Genomic DNA, 18,508 nt, shown 5'->3' with positions numbered 1-18,508 from the left:
TACAAATATTGTAGGATTCCACTTATCTGAGGTGCCCAGAGCAGTCAAAACATAGACAGAAAGTAGGGTGGTGGTTGCCAGGAGCTGGGGGAGAAGGAATGGGGAGCTCGTGTTTAATGGGCACAGAGTTTCCGTTTGGGAAGATGAAAAAGTCCTGGAGATGGATGGTGATGGTTGTGAACATATTTAATGCCACTGAGTACACTTAATAATAGTCAAAATAGTAAGTTTTATGTTGTGTATATTTTACCACTAGAAAGAAATAAAGAGAAGGGAAGAAAAGGAAGGAATGTTTAATTGAATTCTTTGAGGTGCAGTCAAATCACAGAAATATGATTGTTTTTCAGTAATCCAGGTCGGCACAGAGGCTACCCCAGCCCTCAGCACCCATTAATCAAAGCAAATCTTCACTCATTAATTCTGCTTTAGACGTATAGCTCCGACTTTGCTCTACTGAAGTAGAAAACAAGGTAGAAAGGTTTTTTGTTTTTTTTTTAAAAAAAAGATTCCACATAGAAGAGAGATCATACTGTATTTGTTTTTCTCTAACTGAATATATTTCACTTAGCATAATGTCCTTACACCAGCAATTTTCAGCCTCTTTCATCTCCTGGCATACATAAACTAATTACTAAAATTCTGTGACACACCAAAAAATATATTTTTTGGCAATATGACAAAAAAAATAGGTATCATGTTGATTCATTCACTCTGGATGGCTATTGTGTTGGCTGTTGTCATTTTTTTTGACAGTCTAAGGGAAAAGAGGTCAGTGCCCTGACTAAATAGCTATTGCATGTTTTAAAAATTCTTGTGGTACACTGGTTGAAAATCACTGCCTCCCACAACAGAAGATCCTACAACCAGGGCTCTAAAAGGCCAGTCTGCTTCTTGAATGGCTCTTGTATTCATCCTCGCACCATTCCCACAGCCCAGACCCTAACTAACCAAAGGTGGTCTTACTGGCCTTCAGCACTTCCTTACTCTAATCTAATCTATTTCCATGTAACAACCAGGTGATCGTCCCAGACAGTTTGGATCATGTCCCTCCCTTGCCTGAAACTCTCCAGGGCGCCCTAGTCTAGAGTCCTAACACCTCAGCAAAGCCTAAAAGGCACAGCATTACCTGGGCACCTGCCCCACTCTGGGCTTGTCTCTGGCCCCCTCCTGTGTAGCATGCTTACTGCCAGGCGTACCAGTCTGCTTACCCGCAGTTCTCGAATACATCACCTTGTAACAGACACGCTTACGTCCCTGTGCTTTTTACAAGCTGTTCCTTCCTCTTGGAATACTTCATCTCTCCCTTCCCCCAGGTCGCCAAGCCTGGGAGACTCCTGCGCACCCCTCAACACCCAGCTCAAGTGGAGCTCTGAGTTCCAGGCAGAGTTAGCTGATCCCTCCTGTGCTGCACCCCGCTGCCCCCCACAGGGCCTCCTGCTGCACCACCCGCTGCGCTGGAATTCTTGCTTTACACATCCGTCTCTCCTGTCTTCCTTGGTGGAGCCACATCAAAGAGCACACTGGTTCTGAATCACGTTTGCTGAATTCTGGGACAAAAATCCCTCATTAAAATTTTTTTGGAGGAGTTTTTGATGAAGGGCAATTTATAAACTTTCACAACTACATAGGGAACTCCCTGCTAACTGCGGGGCTTTGAAAGGATGTAGTCAACAAAAGGCCAGAGGGGCTCTAAACCAAGGCAACTATAACAGCAATCTGCAGGTGGGTCAGGGAGGGGAACACATCTGGGGATGCTGAGAACCTCACCTCCTATAGGTACCGAGGTCATCCAGTGAAGGGAGAGGCGGGGCTGACACAGCTCTCACTCCTGATCCTGCTTCTTTCCCCACCAGGCGATCTTTTGCTCCAGTCCTCTGCATGCTCACCAGGGGTCAGAGCTTTGACCTCCTGGAGTGTTGTTTACTTAAACCATGCAGAGACCTTTGGACAAAGTGAAAGCACAGAATCACTCGGCAGGGTCTCAAATGTCTGCCTTGTGGGCAGATGCCTGGTAAGAGGAGCCTGAGGGGTACTCAGGGCCTAGATGGCAATCCTGAAGGAAGCCCCAGCCCCAGGACCACTCGGTGATGGGCAGGGACGAGTGGGTTCACTACAGTATAAGTGGTTTAAATTACATTGTATTGGAACTGCTGTTTATAGAAGTCCGTAAGTCAATTCTGATTTGAGGGTTCAGGGCCTCCATGCCATTCAGGGTATCCTTACTCCACTCAAAATGGTAGGGCCACATCCCCTACAACCCTCGACTCAGGAGGAGAGGGGAGATCCTTACCCTCCTGCCACAACCAGCTCAACGCAGCAAAGCTCCTCAAACCCACCCTCCAACGCACTCCTGCCAAAAGGAGTGAACATGTCTCCAGGGGATGAGAGGGCACTTACTGCCAGCATACAATTTCCTCTATTTCATTTTATAATTGGTGTGAATTTTATATTCTACTCCGCGATGGTGTGTACAAGGAAATGTTTCTTCCCCTCTGAGCAAAGCTGATGCTCCACGGGTGACAGGCGCACGAGCAGTGTGCAGATGACGTTTTATTGAGTTGTACACTTGAAACCTGTATGGTTTCGTGAACCTATGTCAACCCAATAAATTCAATAACATGAAAAAAAAAAGCTGATGCTCCAGTGTGCTCAGCAGGGACTTCGGGGCCGCTGACAGACCACCTCGGTGCATAGTGCAGGCTTACACGACACCCCGCTGTGCACTGACCTTTACAGGTCCCCGCGATTTATTATCTTCTGTAATTTTCATGCTCATCTTGCCAGATGGAGGCTGGCTTCCCCATTTAGGAGATGTGAAGACCCAAAGCTCCAGGAGGTAAAGTGATTTGCCTGAGCTGGTGGCAGGCCTGATGGGGTGTTTCCCCTCCCCATGCTCTGCCACCCCTCAAGTCCTATCTAATCCTCCCCAACCCTTCAAAGTTAAAACCCACACAGTCCCCCATGACAGCATTCAAATAAAGGCCAAGTGCTTCCCTAATACCCTCTTCAGCGGCTTGCACAGTCGAGCGTACAGGCTGGGCAGCCCACTGCAGGGAGCAGTCTTGGTTCCTGGGTACAGGCTCCTGGCTGTGCTCTGTGGCAGAAAGGGATGGGCAAGAACTGAACCAGGCACTCCGGCTTTGCCTGTCACTGGCTGTGTGACCCTGGGAAATTCCTGCCTCTCTCTGAGCTTCGGTTTCTTCATCGGAACAATGTATGATGGGCTGGGCGATTTCTATGCTTTGGTACATTAGAGCTTTTCCACCCAACATTTTAAATGCCAAGCCCAGGAAAATCCCAACCCTGGCACTCCCTCATTAAAAAGAAAGCCCATATTACCAATTTCCCTTTTCTTGTTTAACATAAAGCCTAAAATAACATCCTAAGGCAGTTTTTTTGACAAGGCAGCTGTAGTCCCCACCACTCTCTCCACTTCCTTCTTCCTGTGACATACACCGTGTCCCAGAGACGCTCAGGGGCTCCTGGGACTCAGGGCTGGTGGGATGGAAAGAGCCTCTTCTCCCAACACACTTTCATAACCTGCTGGATTCCCACATAGCCTGAGGGTTTTGTTTGTCAAAGATCCCTTGCCCCAGAATCTACTTTAAGGAAGGCATTTGGTGTTTTATGCTGGAGCTGCCCAGGAAAATGGTCTGAGGCTCCAGAAACTGCCATGGAGTGAGGAATGCTGGAATGGAGGCCACTCAGCTCCCTGGGATCCCTAATGCCACTTCCCTCTCTTTGTGGGGGGGGGGGGGGGGGGAGTTACTAGTAAGACACCAGCTCAGGACATTTGATCCCAGCCACAGGAAATTCCCCCAAAGACCTCAGAGAGAGACCAGTATGGTAGGTAGGGCTACAGGTTTGGAAGCAGGCCAACCTTGCTTAAACACCTGTTTCCCGAGGAAGTCACTTAACCTTCTCTGGGCCACGGTTTCCTCATCTGCACCCACCTGTGCAGATTGTTATGTGAGAGAATGGAAGTTAAATACTCCATATAATGCCTGGGATGCCAGAATTACTCTGAATGGGTAGAATCCTGGTCAGTCCGTCACCCTGGGGTGTGCCCTATGGGGTCTGGTTGCTGGGGGTGGGGCTGAGGGTCAACTGTGTTCTAGATCCCAGCCTGTGGCAGGATCATGTGGCCACATGGCCAGAGCCCATGGCAGGACACCACTCTTGCCAAACAACTTATACTTCTGGGCCTCAGTTTCCTCACCTTGGAAATGGAAGGTGCACAGTCCATAAAAGCTGTTATCAAGGGCTGCCTGGAATTCCCATGATCTCTCTCAAGAAGGAAAGCTCTGAGGGTGTGTGAGCAAGGACACCGGACACCAAAACAGGCCAGGGAGGAGGCACTGTGGGCAGAGGGGAATTCCGAATAAATAGGTTGTTACTCCTTTCCTAGGGTGGTCAAAATTATAGGCCCACAGAATGGGCCAGCTGGGTTTGGAAGACGCTGAAGCCACAGCGCTGACACCATCTGCTTTGCAGAGCAGGACACCAAGGCCCAGAGCTACTAGGTAATGGGCTGGGGAGCATACACTGCGTCAGTGAAACCTAAGGCTCCAGACAGCATTAGGGAATATCTTTCAAGTTTTAAAAAATATGGTACTGAATTCTCCTTTGAATTTGCTCATTGACCTCTCTTCTTTGGAGAATCGATTTTAGCTTGATTTAGAAAATTCTAGGGTTGTTAGTTCCTGCAATTCCACTTCATGATTTCCCTCTAGTGCTGCTGCAGGGGTTTGGGGGTCTGGGGGGAGCTTGGCGGGGTCGGTCACTGCTTTCAGGTCCCTGAGGGCTGGGTAACCCCTTTCTGCAGGAGGTGGTGACAAAGGAGGACCTGGGTGTCCTGTCATCTTCTGTGGTAGTAGAGGTCCTGGGGGTCTGTGGGAGGGGCAGGGCGAGGCCTTGGGGAACCTGAGGCTCACTAGTCTGTGTGGCCTCAGCCTTAGGGTGAACAAGGTGCATCCAGGTGGCAGCAGAGGCCCCGCAGGAGGCTCAGCTGGCATCATTAATGGCAGTCCGAGAGGTATCCAGCAGTCTCTCTCGCTCGCCCTCCTCTGCCAGGGGCTGGCCCCGGGACAGCCGGGTCAGCAGTGGGCGGTGCAGCCCATTGTAGAGGGCAGTGCCCATCAGGAGGATGATGAAGCCGAGGATCTGCAGCGGGTGGAAGGTCTCCCAGCCCAGCGCCAGGCTCAGTGCCCAGATGACGACGGTCCGCAGGCTGTCCAGCACCATGCGGGTGGTGGCACTCATCTCCTTGGTGACGCTGATGCCCGCAAAGTTGAAGAAGGCGATGCTACTGATGTTGCCCAGCAGTGCCAGGGCGATGAGGGGCTGCCGGCCCACCTGGCAGAAGGCATCTAGTGCATCCTCCAGCATCCCTCGAGGGTTTCCGCTAAAGGAGCCGGCAGGGATGTAGTACATGGGCACCAGCAGCAGGGACAGGATCACAAAGCCAAAGAGGCCTGTGGGAGAGGAGGGAGCACGTCAAACTCTCTGCTTGGCCCCAACTCCCAGCACATCGGGGTCAGCAAGGCCTCCCCAGATCTCCTGCCACCCCTTCCTAGTGGCCCTCTCACGAGTGCCTTCCTTTCAGGTCCTTGATGTTGGGGAAATGGTTAGGTCAAGATCATAGTTTGCATCTCACCCAAACTATTCCTTACTGGTTTCCAAACTCATGCTCCCCATGTCTTCACTCTGTCTGGGGTTCCCTCCTTCCCACTCTGCCTGTTGAAACTGCAGCTCAAATGCCACCTTCCCTGGCCCAAGACACTCAGATATGGTTGGCAGATGAAACATCACTTGAGCACAAGTGGTCTGAGCTCAAACACACTGCTTGGTCATTTCTTGCTGGTCGGCTCTTCTAGGGTGAGGCTCACAATTAATTCATCGTCAGCCTCATCGTACCTGAGCTCCTGGCCACATGCACAACAGGCGTCAGAGTATTTGTCAAAACATATGTGGTGAAGGGAGGAAGGATGGGGGCAGCATGCTCACCCCCTCCCAGTGGTCCCCGAGACCTGGACTGTGCTCCTACGCGTGCCTTCACTCCACGCGCCACCCTCTAGTGCACCCCCCGACCAGCGCCCTCCCCCCAGCCCACGCTCACACACCCTCAGTGCCAACTGCCCGTAGGGGGTGCACATTGTGCTTGTAGACGAACTTCTCCTCTAGCACCATCTGGATGGAGACGACGACCTGGGCCATGATGATCAACAGGTCCCCTGTGGGAAAGGATCAACAGGGCCCAGGGTGAGGGAGGCAGGGTGAGCAAAGCCACGGGGCTGTTGGCAGGGCTGTGAGCCCAAAGCTGAGGGAAGACAGCTCCCCTGGGGGCATAACAGCCCCTGACTACTGCAGGGACCATATAGTTCATGAGGCAGTCATGACTGCCCCCATGCCCGATCTCCTGGCTCCTGAGGGGTGGGGCAGGCACTGTCTCCCCTATGAGCTGAGGTCCCAGAAGGTCCAGAGGCTGCACAATGGGGTAAGCAGGTCTTCTGAACACAGGTTTGGAGATAGACATTTCTGGTTTAATCCTATCTCTGAGTGACCAGGGTGGTCATTTCATTGTAGAATGGGCTGCACTGCTTTCTTTGCTCGGCACGAAGTTGGTCACTTAGTAAGTGCTCAATAAACGCTTGTTTCTCTCCTCTCCCAAATCCAGCAGTTTGTGTGCATACAGGTACATCACAGCACAAGCCCTCTGCCTCCTCTGCCCTCCGACTCCTTATCTACCCACTTCTCATGCTGCTTGGGCCTCTGGCCTTCCCTACACTCTGCCAACTTGAGAGCAGGTGCATGTCCACAGCAGCTGGTCCCCACATGCCCACCCAGGGCTTGGCAGGCAGCAGAGCTTATAAAAGTTTGTTGAATGACTCTGTGCTGGGCTCCCAGAAGAGGACAGGAAAGGAAAGGACAGGAAGGGCAGCCCCTGGGTCCCTGACCCGTCCACACCTGTGATCACTTCACTGAGCTTGTGCTGGTCGTCATGCTTGCTCAGGAGGTCAGCCAGGCCCACGACCACCAGGCCCGCGATGGTGGCGAGGATGCCCAGCCACTGGCTCAACACCAGCCTCCGGCCCAGGAAGGCCACTGAGAACAGGCCTGTGAAAATGATTACTGCTCCACGCAACATCTGGAAGCTGGAGGCGCTGGTCATGCTCAGGGCTAGGAGAGGACAGACACATGACATTAGCTCCCGAGGGCCAAGCCTGTCTGTTCACTGAGGTGTTCTTAGGGCTGAGGATGTGCCTCTCACGTGGTATGTGCTCAGTAAATCTTGGGGGAGTATGGGTTTGTGGAAGTCTGTAGGAGAGGGGCAGGGGTGAGGTGAAGATGAGCTGGGGTAGGGGTGGCTGCTTCGTCAATGGCCCCCTGGCCTGGCTACTCACCCACATACATGATGCTGGTCCCGGTCATGTCACAAAGGGCTGGGGGCAGGAAAAGAAGGGGGTTGAAGGGCTGCTCGGGATCCACGCTGGCATCTGGGTGCCTCGCAGCTCTGCACCGGAGCAGGTAGAAGGCAGCCAGGCAGGAGAACTCCCCCAGGAACATGCCCACTGCCTGCAGGGACAGAATCCTAGTTGCTTAGAGCTAGAAGGAGGATCACCTTTAACAAATTTCTTTTTTAACACAACCTTTCTTCAAACAAGAGCTTACCTATAACCTCAACACATGGAACAGGCAAAAGCAAAGCTGCTGTGTTGGGGAGGCCAGAGACTGCCTCCTGTGTCACCTCTAAGCCCCTTGAACATCTTGACACAAACCCTAAGGCTGTATAGAGCCCCGTCTGAAAACCACTGATGTAGGCTAACCCCTAATCAAGTTCCAGATGGAGAAATGGAGGCCCAGAGAGGCTCAGGAACTTATTTAAGGTCACAGAGCAAGCTGCTGGCAGAGCTGGGCTGAAATCTGGGTCTCCTACTTCCCAGTTGAGCAATAAGGTGCCTCCTATTTATGGTGTCTGCTCTGTTCCAGTGGGGTCTGGGCTCCTGGTAGATGGAGAGCAGGCTTTGCTAAGAGGGTAGATGTTTTCCAAAGTGTCCTGACTTAGATGTGGGGAGGGCCAGCTCACAGTGCCCAGGGCATGACTGCTTGCTCAGGCCTCTCACAGAGGACTGTGCCCTCTGCTCCCTTCCAGGGGCACTCACACTCTGGCCTCTGTTCTGGGGAGGAAGACAGAGAAACAGGTAGCTCTTCTGGGAGCAGAGGAGGACTCCACCCCTAGGTCAGGAAACAGCAGGGCCTCTGGGGCCCCTGGCCTGAGGCCTGGGAGACAGGAGGTGGGGAGGGACAGGGCAGATACCTGCAGGAAGGGATGCTGGAAGCTGTGCTCCTTACTTCCTCCGCAGCCCTGGGCTACGAAGTTGTCCGCCCACCTGCAGCAGAGAGAGAGAGAAGGTCAAACCCTGTACTGCGGAGGGTGCCTACTCAATGCCAAGAAGCCATACTTAGGGGACTCAACCCAGAGTGGGGCTCCCTCTCAAAGGGGCCAGTCTCCGGGGCAAGGAGTCTTCACCAAGGATCATGGACAGAATGTGGGGGCCTGGGAACCTTTAGCTGAAATGTTGTAAACCTCTAACTGAAATGAAGCATTTCCTCAAATTATGAATGCAGCATTGTAGTACCTGTCACTTTGTCAAACAGAAACCACCGCTATTCTCATGATCACATTAGGGTCATTGTAGATATTATGAAGGATCATTTACACTCATCACTGCTCCAAAGTTAGAGTAATTAGACCCACTGCTTATAATTTTATGTGCTAAGAAGCGTATACACTCACATATTACTATATCATAGATTTGTCTTTTTAATGTTTTGATAACTTTATTTCAGCCTAGTTGGCTCTTTCTGTAATCCTCAGTCTTTTCTTTGCACATTTTATTTTTTTAATCCTTACCGGAGGATACTTTTTCCATTGCTTTTCAGAGACACTGAAAAGGGGAGGGGGGTGGAGAGAGACATCAATGTGAAAGAGACACATTGATTGGTTGCCTCCCACATGCACCTCGACAGAGGCTGGGGATCGAGCCTGCAATCCGCGTACATGCCCTTGGCCAGAATCGAACTGGGACCCTTCAGTCCTCAGTCCACTCTAACTACTGAGCAAAACCAGCCAAGGCTTCTTGGCACATTTTAAAACATTACTTTAGGATTCACCAGATTATTAAAGGGACCCATGGCACAAAAATATCAAGAGCCACTGTCTACAGGGCACTTGGGCCCTGGGAAATGACTGCCTGACACAGACCACCTGGCCACCTTCATATGACCTGAAGGGCTTGGAGGGTCTTTCTAGCACAGACTCTAAAGCAGGTGGCAAGTATCTGGTGCCAGTGGAGTGGCCTCCCTGCCAGCACCCTGGCAGACGGCATAACAGATTATGGCTCACTTCCCCAAAGAGCCCACACACAGGCCCAGAATCCTTCGCGGCACAGGGCGCTGGGCAGCCACCACCAACATTCTGCACTGGTCCACCGTCTGTGCGCTAGAGCTCCCGCCCTTGAATTTCATTTTTGCTGTGCTTAGTTGTGTCCCTGTGGTCTAGTCTGATCTCTCTTTCATTTGAAAGCCCTTCAGATTTTTGGAGACTTTTCCACCTGCTGAATCTTCTCATGTCCTGGCCAAACAGCCCGGCCCTTCCTAACCTTTCACTTCCCTGGTTGCCAACTTTTGGAAGCGCTCTGATGGGCCCAGGCCCAGAGCCAAGGCCATGTGATCTGGCCCAGACTGAGCGTGGCAAGACAGTGGCTCCTCCCTCGTGTGGGCTGTCCTGGTTAGTTGACACGACTTTGTCCACTTTGACTCTGTTCGCTGACTCAAGTTAGTTGACACAACTTTGACTGTGTCACACTGCTGATTCAAGTCAATGCACTGGCCTGCCCCCTTTGCAGCCCCCCACACAAAGGCATGGCTGTCTCTAAACAGAAAGATTCAGGACTTTTTAAATGTCTTTCCTTGCAATGTCAGTCAAGAGCAGCCATACTCCAGAGTTATCTTCGCTCAAGCCTGAACTCCTAAAGGGCAGGGGAGCCTTCTGCCTCCTGTGCCCTCAGCAGAGCCACTGGTTGTGCCAGGCAGTTAGTGCCTGGGTTTGACAAACATCGTGTCTAGCCCTGGCTTCTCTGTGCCCCGAGTGTGGGGAGGGGAACAGGAAACTCTTCCCCACAGCCCAGGGCAAGGGCATGATGCCCAGATGCTGGCAGTGGGAAGGGGGCTGAGTGGCGGTGGAGCTCCTGGTCAACCGTGAGGGCAGCACAGACCTGTGAGGGAGGGACCACATCTGCTCAGATATCTGAACACATCCCAGGGTGAGTGAACACACAGGGCTAAGGCAAACTTATCCCACAGAGGGAGGCCCCGATCCACTCCGAGATGCGGAGTAAGAGGGGCAGTTAGGAGGGCTTGTGGTCCTTCGGAATGACGAGGCCCAAAGGAGAGCTGCAGGGCGGGGAGAGTTCTGATGTGGCTGGCTGGGAAGGCAGAGAGAAGTCTGGGTCAGGGGGCCAGGCTATAACCAGTCCCGGTACCGATGGAGAAAGGAAGCACTCACTGTAGACTAAAATGCCTGCTCTCTGGGGTCTGATTTCTGCGTGATCTGCTACAGGTTCTGGCTCTGGGATCCCCAGGGAGGACAGGACATGGGATGTGCGTGGGAGCCACAGGCAAACTGCGGCTCAGGGCAGGCCTGCTTTACAACCAGGCTAGCTTTTTCGGGAAGAGCCCCATGGGAGGGCCTGGGTAGCGGGGCAACTGAGTGAAACGGAGGGGAAGGAGTGAAGAGGTCAACTTTACCAAAGGCACTGAGCCAACTTCCCTGGGGAAACTGAGCAGGTTGGGGAGATGGGAATTCCCGGGGCTGGAGCCAGGGCTCCTCTAGGAGGGGTAAGGGAGGTCCTGACAAATCCATGAGGTCAACCAGAAGCCTAGGACAAGGGCAGGTATGGAAGCCCCTTCCTCATCTTAGGGTCACATCCAGAGCAGAGATAGGCAGGCTCAAGAGGACCCCCAGATCTAGTGGTAGAGCCACCTGCCAGACCCCACTACCTCCTACACAACTTACAGCAATGAAACCCACATCTGTTTCACTTTCTGGTTCCACACTGTCATTTCAGAGTGTACGTTCAGCATCCAGCAGCTTCCCCATCTTTCAGTCTCCTGCTCCCGGCACATTATTATAGAGAAGCTCAAACACTGTCTGGTTGAATGAATGAGACTTCCAGACCCCTCCAAGCAAAGAGGCAGGTACATACAGTCCAGAGGCAGTGCCTCATGAGTCCTAATTTCCCACCTGGTCTGAGGTGCCCACTGCTGGTGGGACAAGCTGGGCCTGTCTTTTCCCAGGGCGGGGCACTGTGTGGGGAACTGGATGCAGAGTTGGTGCTGAGCTCCCTTCCCCCCACCCCAAAGAGCTGTCTTTGCTTTCTCCAAGGGGTGGGTCTGTCTGAACAGGTTGGGGCTGGCAGCATTCCCAGCTTGGGAAAAGGAGTCGTTTTGTATCTGAGGGCCTGGGGATGGCTCACAGCCCAAGGGATTAGGTATCATTAGGACAGCTTACCTTGCCCAGCCTCTCTTCAGGCCAGGGAGATCGGGCAGGGAGGAGATCAGTCCAGGGAGGTGATCAGGCCAGGGAATAGATAAAGCTGGGGAACAGATCAGGCCAGGAGATCACGCCAGGGAAGAGATAAGGCCAGGGAGCAGATCAGGCCAGGGAGGAGATCAGGCCAGGGAGGTGATCAGGCCAGGGAGGAGATCAGGCCAGCAGACACTTTGGGAGGAGTTAGGCTTCCCGTCCTGGCCCCGAGACAGACTTCAATTCATTGCACAGGCACAGAAGGACCTCAGGTAGGACTGAACAAGAGCCAAAATTCAGTCCCAGGTCATCTGGGGATGACAGCAATGACCCCTAGAGGCGGGTAGCACTTGGCTATTTGCAAAACATGTCACTAAAATGTTTTTATAAATATAGGGTTCATTGAGCACTAACTTTGTGCCAGGCCTATGCTGAGTACTTCCCATGGGTTGTCTGGTTTAAGTCTCACATTAAGGATCCTCATTTTACAGACATGGACTTCAAGGAGTAGGGTGGGGCAGTGGCGAGAGGCATGTTCAGGCTCATACAGTTAATAACAGGCAGATCTAGGCCCAAACCCATGTGCTCGAATCAACATTCAGAAAAGGCAGCAGGCTACATGGGAAGCTGATTTTGAGCCTTACAGGCTAGATAGTCTTCTTATCTATAAAATGGGGGTAATACTGATAAATTGTGAAAATAAATAAAATAAGATAATATAAGACTTGGTGCATGGCAGATGGTCGACCAAAGTTCTCTTCTGCCCCTCTCCCTTTCCCTCTCTATTGAGCAGGAGCCACGGCCCCTTGTGTTAACATCAGGCTCAGCTCCAGCATGGAAGCTTCTGGGAGGGCATCCATTCTCTGGACCTACCCAGCTGGCTGAGACACAGGCTGCTGGAAGGGCCTCAGGCTACTGCCCCAGCAGTTCTACAGAGCCACAAAGTGCTGCAAGAGGGTGGAGAAACTCAGCCATCATCTTTCGAGGCTCCTATTACACAGACGAGGAACCCAGGGACCAGAGAGGAACACAGGCCCGTGAGATGCCCAGAAGGGCTGGTACTCAGGAGTTTCTGCCTCCAGTTCTGAACCCTCTCCTCACACTTGAAGTTCTCCTATTGCCTTCTTACTCCAGTTTCTTCCCACTCCCCTGGCTGGGGTGGGGAGAGGGTGAACTGCAGATGGGCCCTTCATTTTCTGTAGATACTGTTTCCAGGGGAAAGCCATGGTCTCCAGCATAGGAGGCCAGTAGGGACCCACCAGGGTCAGGCTGAGGCCACATGAGGAGCTGCCTCTGCCAGCACAGGCTGGTTTCTCTTAGAGTTCCCTGGGCCTCGGCAGGCGGGGGTGGGCTCCCGCTGATGGGGGTGAGTCACTATACACAGCCTTGCCCAGTCAAACTCAAAGCTCAGCGTTCTGACAGGCGAGCATGTCTGTGTGTGGGCCAGGGTGGTGGCCTGAGATGGAGGAAGTGGCTGCTGTGGCTGCCTCAGGCGGATTGGCTGTGTGTCCACTCCCTGCAGAATCTCTGCCATTTCCTCTCAAGTTCCCGGCTCGTCCAGCCCAGTGAGTCAGCTCCTTTCTCCCACAGTGGGATCTACAGAAGGGCCCCAGGGCTTCTCCACTCTCTAGGGTATACCTGGCTCACATGGTAACAAATGAGGATGAGCCCTCTCATCTCTAAGTACAATTTGGAAACCTTCCTCAGTAGATCTTACCTGTGTCTGGGAAAAAGGTGGGAAGTTACACCCATTTTACAGATGAAACTGAGGCCTGGAGAGGCTCAGCAACTCATCCAATCCCACAGCTTCCAGGTCTCACGCTCTTTCCACTCTACTATACTGCCTTCCTGATTTGAGCCCCTCTCTAGCTGGCCCAGGAACCCTTTAGAAGCAATTACCACATGCCAGCTCACGGAACTCAAAGGTGAGCGCAAAAGCCAAGGCAAAACTTAGAGCTGGCAGAGAAAGGACAATGAGAGTCCTACCAAAATAGAGGCCCACGGTCTTAGGCCTCTCGCCACTTTTCTGGCAGGGTCCCTGGACCCAGCAGGCCTGGCTGGTGGAGGGAGAGTCACTCCCATAGCCCCTCTCTAGCTGGGTGAGCTTTACAACCTGTAGACGTTTAGGAGGGGATCTGGGCCTCTCTTAGTGAATGTCCACTTGACTCTGCTCTTTACATGCAGAACCCCAGCTGGATTCAGGAAAACGGGGCTCCGAAATGGGCACCACCCCATAGAGGCACTAGTATAGGCAGAGAGCCCTGAGTAGTGCAGAGGAAGGCGAAATGTGTGGTCTCCAGGGGACACATCAGCAGAAGGTCCTCGTGAGGGCGTGAAAGCTGCCACAGAAAGGAGAAGGAGCCACAGGAAGTGACCCTCTGCCAAGACCCAGGGACAGGGCTAAAGAGACAGCCTGCCTGGTAGCTTTCCCTCCTGTGGGCACATGACTCCCGCTCCCTTCCCAGCCAGGACAGGCCCATCTCCCTGCAGCGCACCCAAACCACTGAGCAGGCAGAGGGGCCTCTCCAGTGGTGAGCTGACCTGTGGTCCCCGCAGCAGGCAGCGCGTGCTCACGCTCACTCCCTCATTCACTACCTGGGGCTCCCAGGACCCGGGAGGGAAACATGCTCACCTTCCAGGCCGAGAAACTGCAAGAGGCTACTAGAGACTCTAAACCTGAACCTTGCGTGGTCTCTGGCTCCAAGGGGAAAACAAGCAGGGTGACAACAGGACCCCCTGGGTTGGGACAGAGGCTTGTTGCCCAGCCCCAGAGGTAGGGTGCTCTGAAGGCAGGGAGGGGAGATGGCACTTAGAGGATCACACCTCCCATGGGCAGACGTTTGTCTGATCTTGTCTGGGGAGATGTGAGAGGAAATCCCAAGGAAGAGGGACTCCTGGGTACTGCAGTTGTAAAGTAACAGGACTGGACTACAATGCTGAGACCTAGATTCTGGTCTCTGCTCTGACACCAACCAGCTGAGTCACAAAAAGAAACTTCTCTTAAGACCTCGACTGTAAGTTGTGGGGGTTAGAATGGATGATTTCTATGTTTCTAACAACTCCAGCCTCACCCCATGGTGATTAAGAGCATGGATTCTAGGACTGACTACTTAGGCTCAAATACAAACTCTACAATAGCTGAGTTGAACTTGGGCAAGCAAGTCCATCTTTCCATACCAGTTTCCAGATCCAGGGGCAATGAGTTTATCTACCTCAGAGGGTGGCTATAAGAATTCATTAAATTAACACACGAAAGGCGGCCAGAGAAGGACCTGGCACATGGTGTCCTCTGTGTATTAGCTGGTTAGCATTTGCTATAACATTCTTGCCTGTCTGTCCCCACCAAACACTGCAGGTCACAGTGTGATTTCAAATTGAGAATTAATTCCCATCAGGATGTACACAGCCACTTTCTCAAGTTCTTTCTCTCTGAGAGCATCTTTCTTACAGTCTGGCCTTAAAGCACTGTTTAGAGTCCAATTCTGGGGCCTGTCTCAGGTAGGGAGGCTCCTGAGAGGCCCCACATCAGGCTACAGGGCAGGGGACAGGATCAAGGTTGGGTTCCCACCTGGGGGCCTCTTTCCTTCCTCTCAAGGCAAGGCCTCCGGGGGCTGAGGATCCTCTGGCTTATGACTTGATGACCGGTTTGGAGCTTTTTAAGGAAGGAGCCCAGTCAGCACCATTTACCCCAGTAGTAACATGAAATCTCAACTCTCCTTGGAGACAGCAGCCCTGGAAGACCTACAGCCACTCTCCAAGCACTTGACTGAGGTCTTGGCTAGTGCTATAGATGGATGGATGGTGACTTGTTCTGCTGAGATCAGAGCCTAACTTGAGTTAGGGGTCCTCAGGTTGAATCTCCTTTATAGCTAAGGGCTCACATAAAGAGTGACCTTCAGGGGGCCTCAGGGCTCAGGAGACCAGCACAAGACAGACACAGACACAGCTGATACAGATAGAAGGTGGGTCCCACCCAGAACTCCTCTTCCTTTGGAGAAGGGAGGACATTGTGATTGCCAAGTGTGTATACATCTGTCTCTACCTCAGATTCTAAGCATCTCAAAGACAGGGACCTTCTCTGAGTCATTTCTGTCTGCTTCTGAGTCCAGACAGTGCCTCACACACTGCAGGTATCCTATAAATGTCTGATGAATTGAATAGGTGATACTTCTCTCACATAGGTGAGAGAATAGGTGAAGACCTCTCTTCTGGGGCATTTCTCACATCACTAATGGAATATGCTAGAAACAAAAGCCTCACAAATGAGTAAGACATGACCAGCCCCCTCCTCCCTGGGAGCGTAGGCCAGAAGGCGACTAGGGTGACACCCTCTTGCTCTGGAGCCTGGAAGGGCCCAGGTGGAAGTGAGGTCTGACTGGGAGACCACTGTCCACTGTCCTTCATGTGTACTTTGAAATGGATTCAGAGAAAGGCCAGGCTCTGGGTCCTGGGGCTCTAAGATGGTGAACAGAGGGAAGGAAGGAAGGGCCTGCTCTGAGGTGGGGCAGAGAAAGAGGCAAAGAACTGCCAAGAGAAGGGGCTGCCTCTTGGGCCCTGTCCTCTTTGCACATTACAGAGAGGAGACTATGTTTGGTCCCTCAGTCTCATGACAGCCCTGGGTCCTCAATCCCTAACCTCCTAAGGACTGTCCTCACTGTCCCACCAGCACCACACCCTCATACATCACAGCTGAACTGCCCACCTGTCCTCCCTGTCTGGATTAATGGCACTTCTGTCCTCCAGGCAGAAATCCTGGAGTGATCATTGTCTCTTGATCCTGTGGGTCAGGCCTTGTGGCTTCATTTTGCACCTGGTCTCCCCCACCCGTCCCTTCCTTTCTCACCTCACTGTCCCCTCCTAGTTCCCCTCACCTGCTATGTAGCAGCCTCAGGGTGGTTTTCCCTGCACCAAACTACTCTTCACCTTGACCACCAGGTTCATCATCACTCTTAGCATGTCACTCCCCTGCTCAAAAGCCCCCCTTTGATTATGGGATAAAATCCACATTAGGTGGTAGTTACAATCTACTTTCACCCGGCCTTGCTGGTTCCTGCCTCGATGTCCCCGCCACACGTAAAATTCCAGCTGTGACCCTTCCCCCATGAGGGGCTGGCACGACAGCTCCTCCTCTGCCTCGGCAGCGCTCTACCCTCACTGGCCCCTCGGCTGCCTGGCCCCTCTGGCAGCTCTCGTGCACGAGCCTGGGGCCTCCCCCACCCCCCAGCTCCAGGAGGGCCGGGCCTCCCACGCCAGCGCTGGAAGGGGCCCGGGAGAGGGGCTGGTCCAACCCTCCCGTTTAAAGGCGCCGGGTCACTAGCCGGCTCCGCATTTCCCCGGGCCTCGCATCTCCTGGGTGGTCCATAAACCGAGGGAACCGACGGGAGAAACCAGACGAGAGGGTGAAGCCGGGAGGGGACCGCCGAGCGGGGTGGGGCGGGGGCGGCGCGCGGGGCTCGCGGGCGCCCCCTGGGCCGCGGCGGGCCCGGCGGAGCCCCCTCCCTCCCGGCCGGGCCCGGACTCACTTTGCTGAGAGCGTGTTGATGGAGCCGGTGACGAGCATGAGCCCGGCCAGGAACAGCTGGTACTTGGTCCAGGCCATGGCGGCGGCGGAGGGGAGCGCGACCCTGCAGGGACCCCCGCGACCTCCACGATCCCTGGAAACCGGCGCCCCTGACCCGGTCACCCTGGGGTCCCGGGCGCTAGCGCTTCCGGGCCGGGCGTCACGTGACTCGCGCCGGTCCCGCCCCCGCCGCAGGCTCCGCCCCCGGGGCTGGGCGCGCTGGTTCCCACTGCGCGACAGGGACGAGTCACCCGCCCAGGTCCCCCCATTTATGAAAGGAACTGATGGGACGATGCAACGAGGATGCATCCGGGATGTCGGAGCGTTTTGTAAACCGTTTCGAGAGGCTGAGCTGAATGATGTCCGAGGCAGACTGCAGAGTGTTCATGTCCCGCGTGGGAACCGCCTCTCCGCATGGAACCCAGGGAGCTCCCAGGAGGCCTGGGACGAGTCCCTAGGGATCCCAGCCGGGGTGTTGCTCACATCTTCCAGAAAAGTGGTGTAGGAAGCTAGTTTCTGCTCCCTGGGAGACCATTTTATAGCTAAAAAAACGAAATTGAGAGCAGCCAAGTGATTTGCTCGTAATCATGCTAGCGAATGACAGGGTGGGATTTGTAGGCAGATTCTTCAGTCTCCCCCAAATCCATGCCTTCAGCCCTCCATGAAGATAACCCCACTGCTCCTTCGTGGATTCCCCAGTGCTGCTAGGAGGCAATCACCACAGAAAGACCTAGGCTTGTTTGCAGAGGCTTTCTGGCTTTTATCATCCTACTCCTTGTCTTCAGCCCCCGGCCACTCTCTGTCCTCATGTCCAGGTTTCTAGTCTGCACCCCATGCCCTGTCACACTGCAGGTTGGAGCTCAAGGCCTTCCAGGAACTGCTTCAGGCCCAGGGGGCACCTCTCCCCTGTTACCGCAGATTTTGTTAATAAAGTTGCCAAGATAGGGCCTGCCTGCCAACTCTTCCAGCTTACCCTAAGACTGCCTTGAACTTGTGAGAATGACCAATATTGAATAAGAAAAACTCTCAGGGACCACACCAGACCCTTTTATTGCAGGAAACCTGATGTAGAAGGTCACCTGATAGACAGGGAAAGGGGTTTCCCAGAGGAGGGAACTGCACAGAGGTATGAGTGGGCATGGAGTGTGTCCGGCTCACAGACCATCTGGAAACTTTCCTTCTCTGGAGCCTCTTTTCCTAAGTCAGTGGGGGCTATGGGAGACTCAGAAGGAGGTTTCTGCCCAGCTTCTTGCCCTTAACGATATCACTAGTTTCATGTGATTTAAAATGAATGAATTCAGTTATCCAAAAATATTTACTGAGATTCTGGGGCCTGTAGAGAAAAATGAAGCATGGCTTCT

The 18,508-nt window shown here is 53.3% G+C and overlaps 1 protein-coding gene across 1 annotated transcript; it reads right to left on the bottom strand.

The window, feature by feature from the left end:
• Positions 1-2,518: 2,518 nt before the first annotated feature.
• Positions 2,519-17,300, bottom strand: SLC35F6 (solute carrier family 35 member F6). The gene is made up of 6 exons (XM_081157003.1): positions 17,110-17,300; positions 8,318-8,390; positions 7,404-7,575; positions 6,967-7,179; positions 6,123-6,233; positions 2,519-5,474 (listed from the first exon to the last, which is right to left on the bottom strand). The coding sequence occupies exons 1-6, from the start codon at positions 17,184-17,186 to the stop codon at positions 5,005-5,007; spliced, it is 1,116 nt and encodes a 371-aa protein (XP_081013129.1). The 5' UTR covers positions 17,187-17,300; the 3' UTR covers positions 2,519-5,004.
• Positions 17,301-18,508: the final 1,208 nt, after the last annotated feature.

This window comes from Miniopterus schreibersii, assembly GCF_964146895.1.
Source record: "Miniopterus schreibersii genome assembly, chromosome: 13".
Taxonomy (NCBI): Eukaryota; Metazoa; Chordata; class Mammalia; order Chiroptera; family Miniopteridae; genus Miniopterus; species Miniopterus schreibersii.
This window is presented reverse-complemented; position numbering and strand designations above follow the sequence as displayed.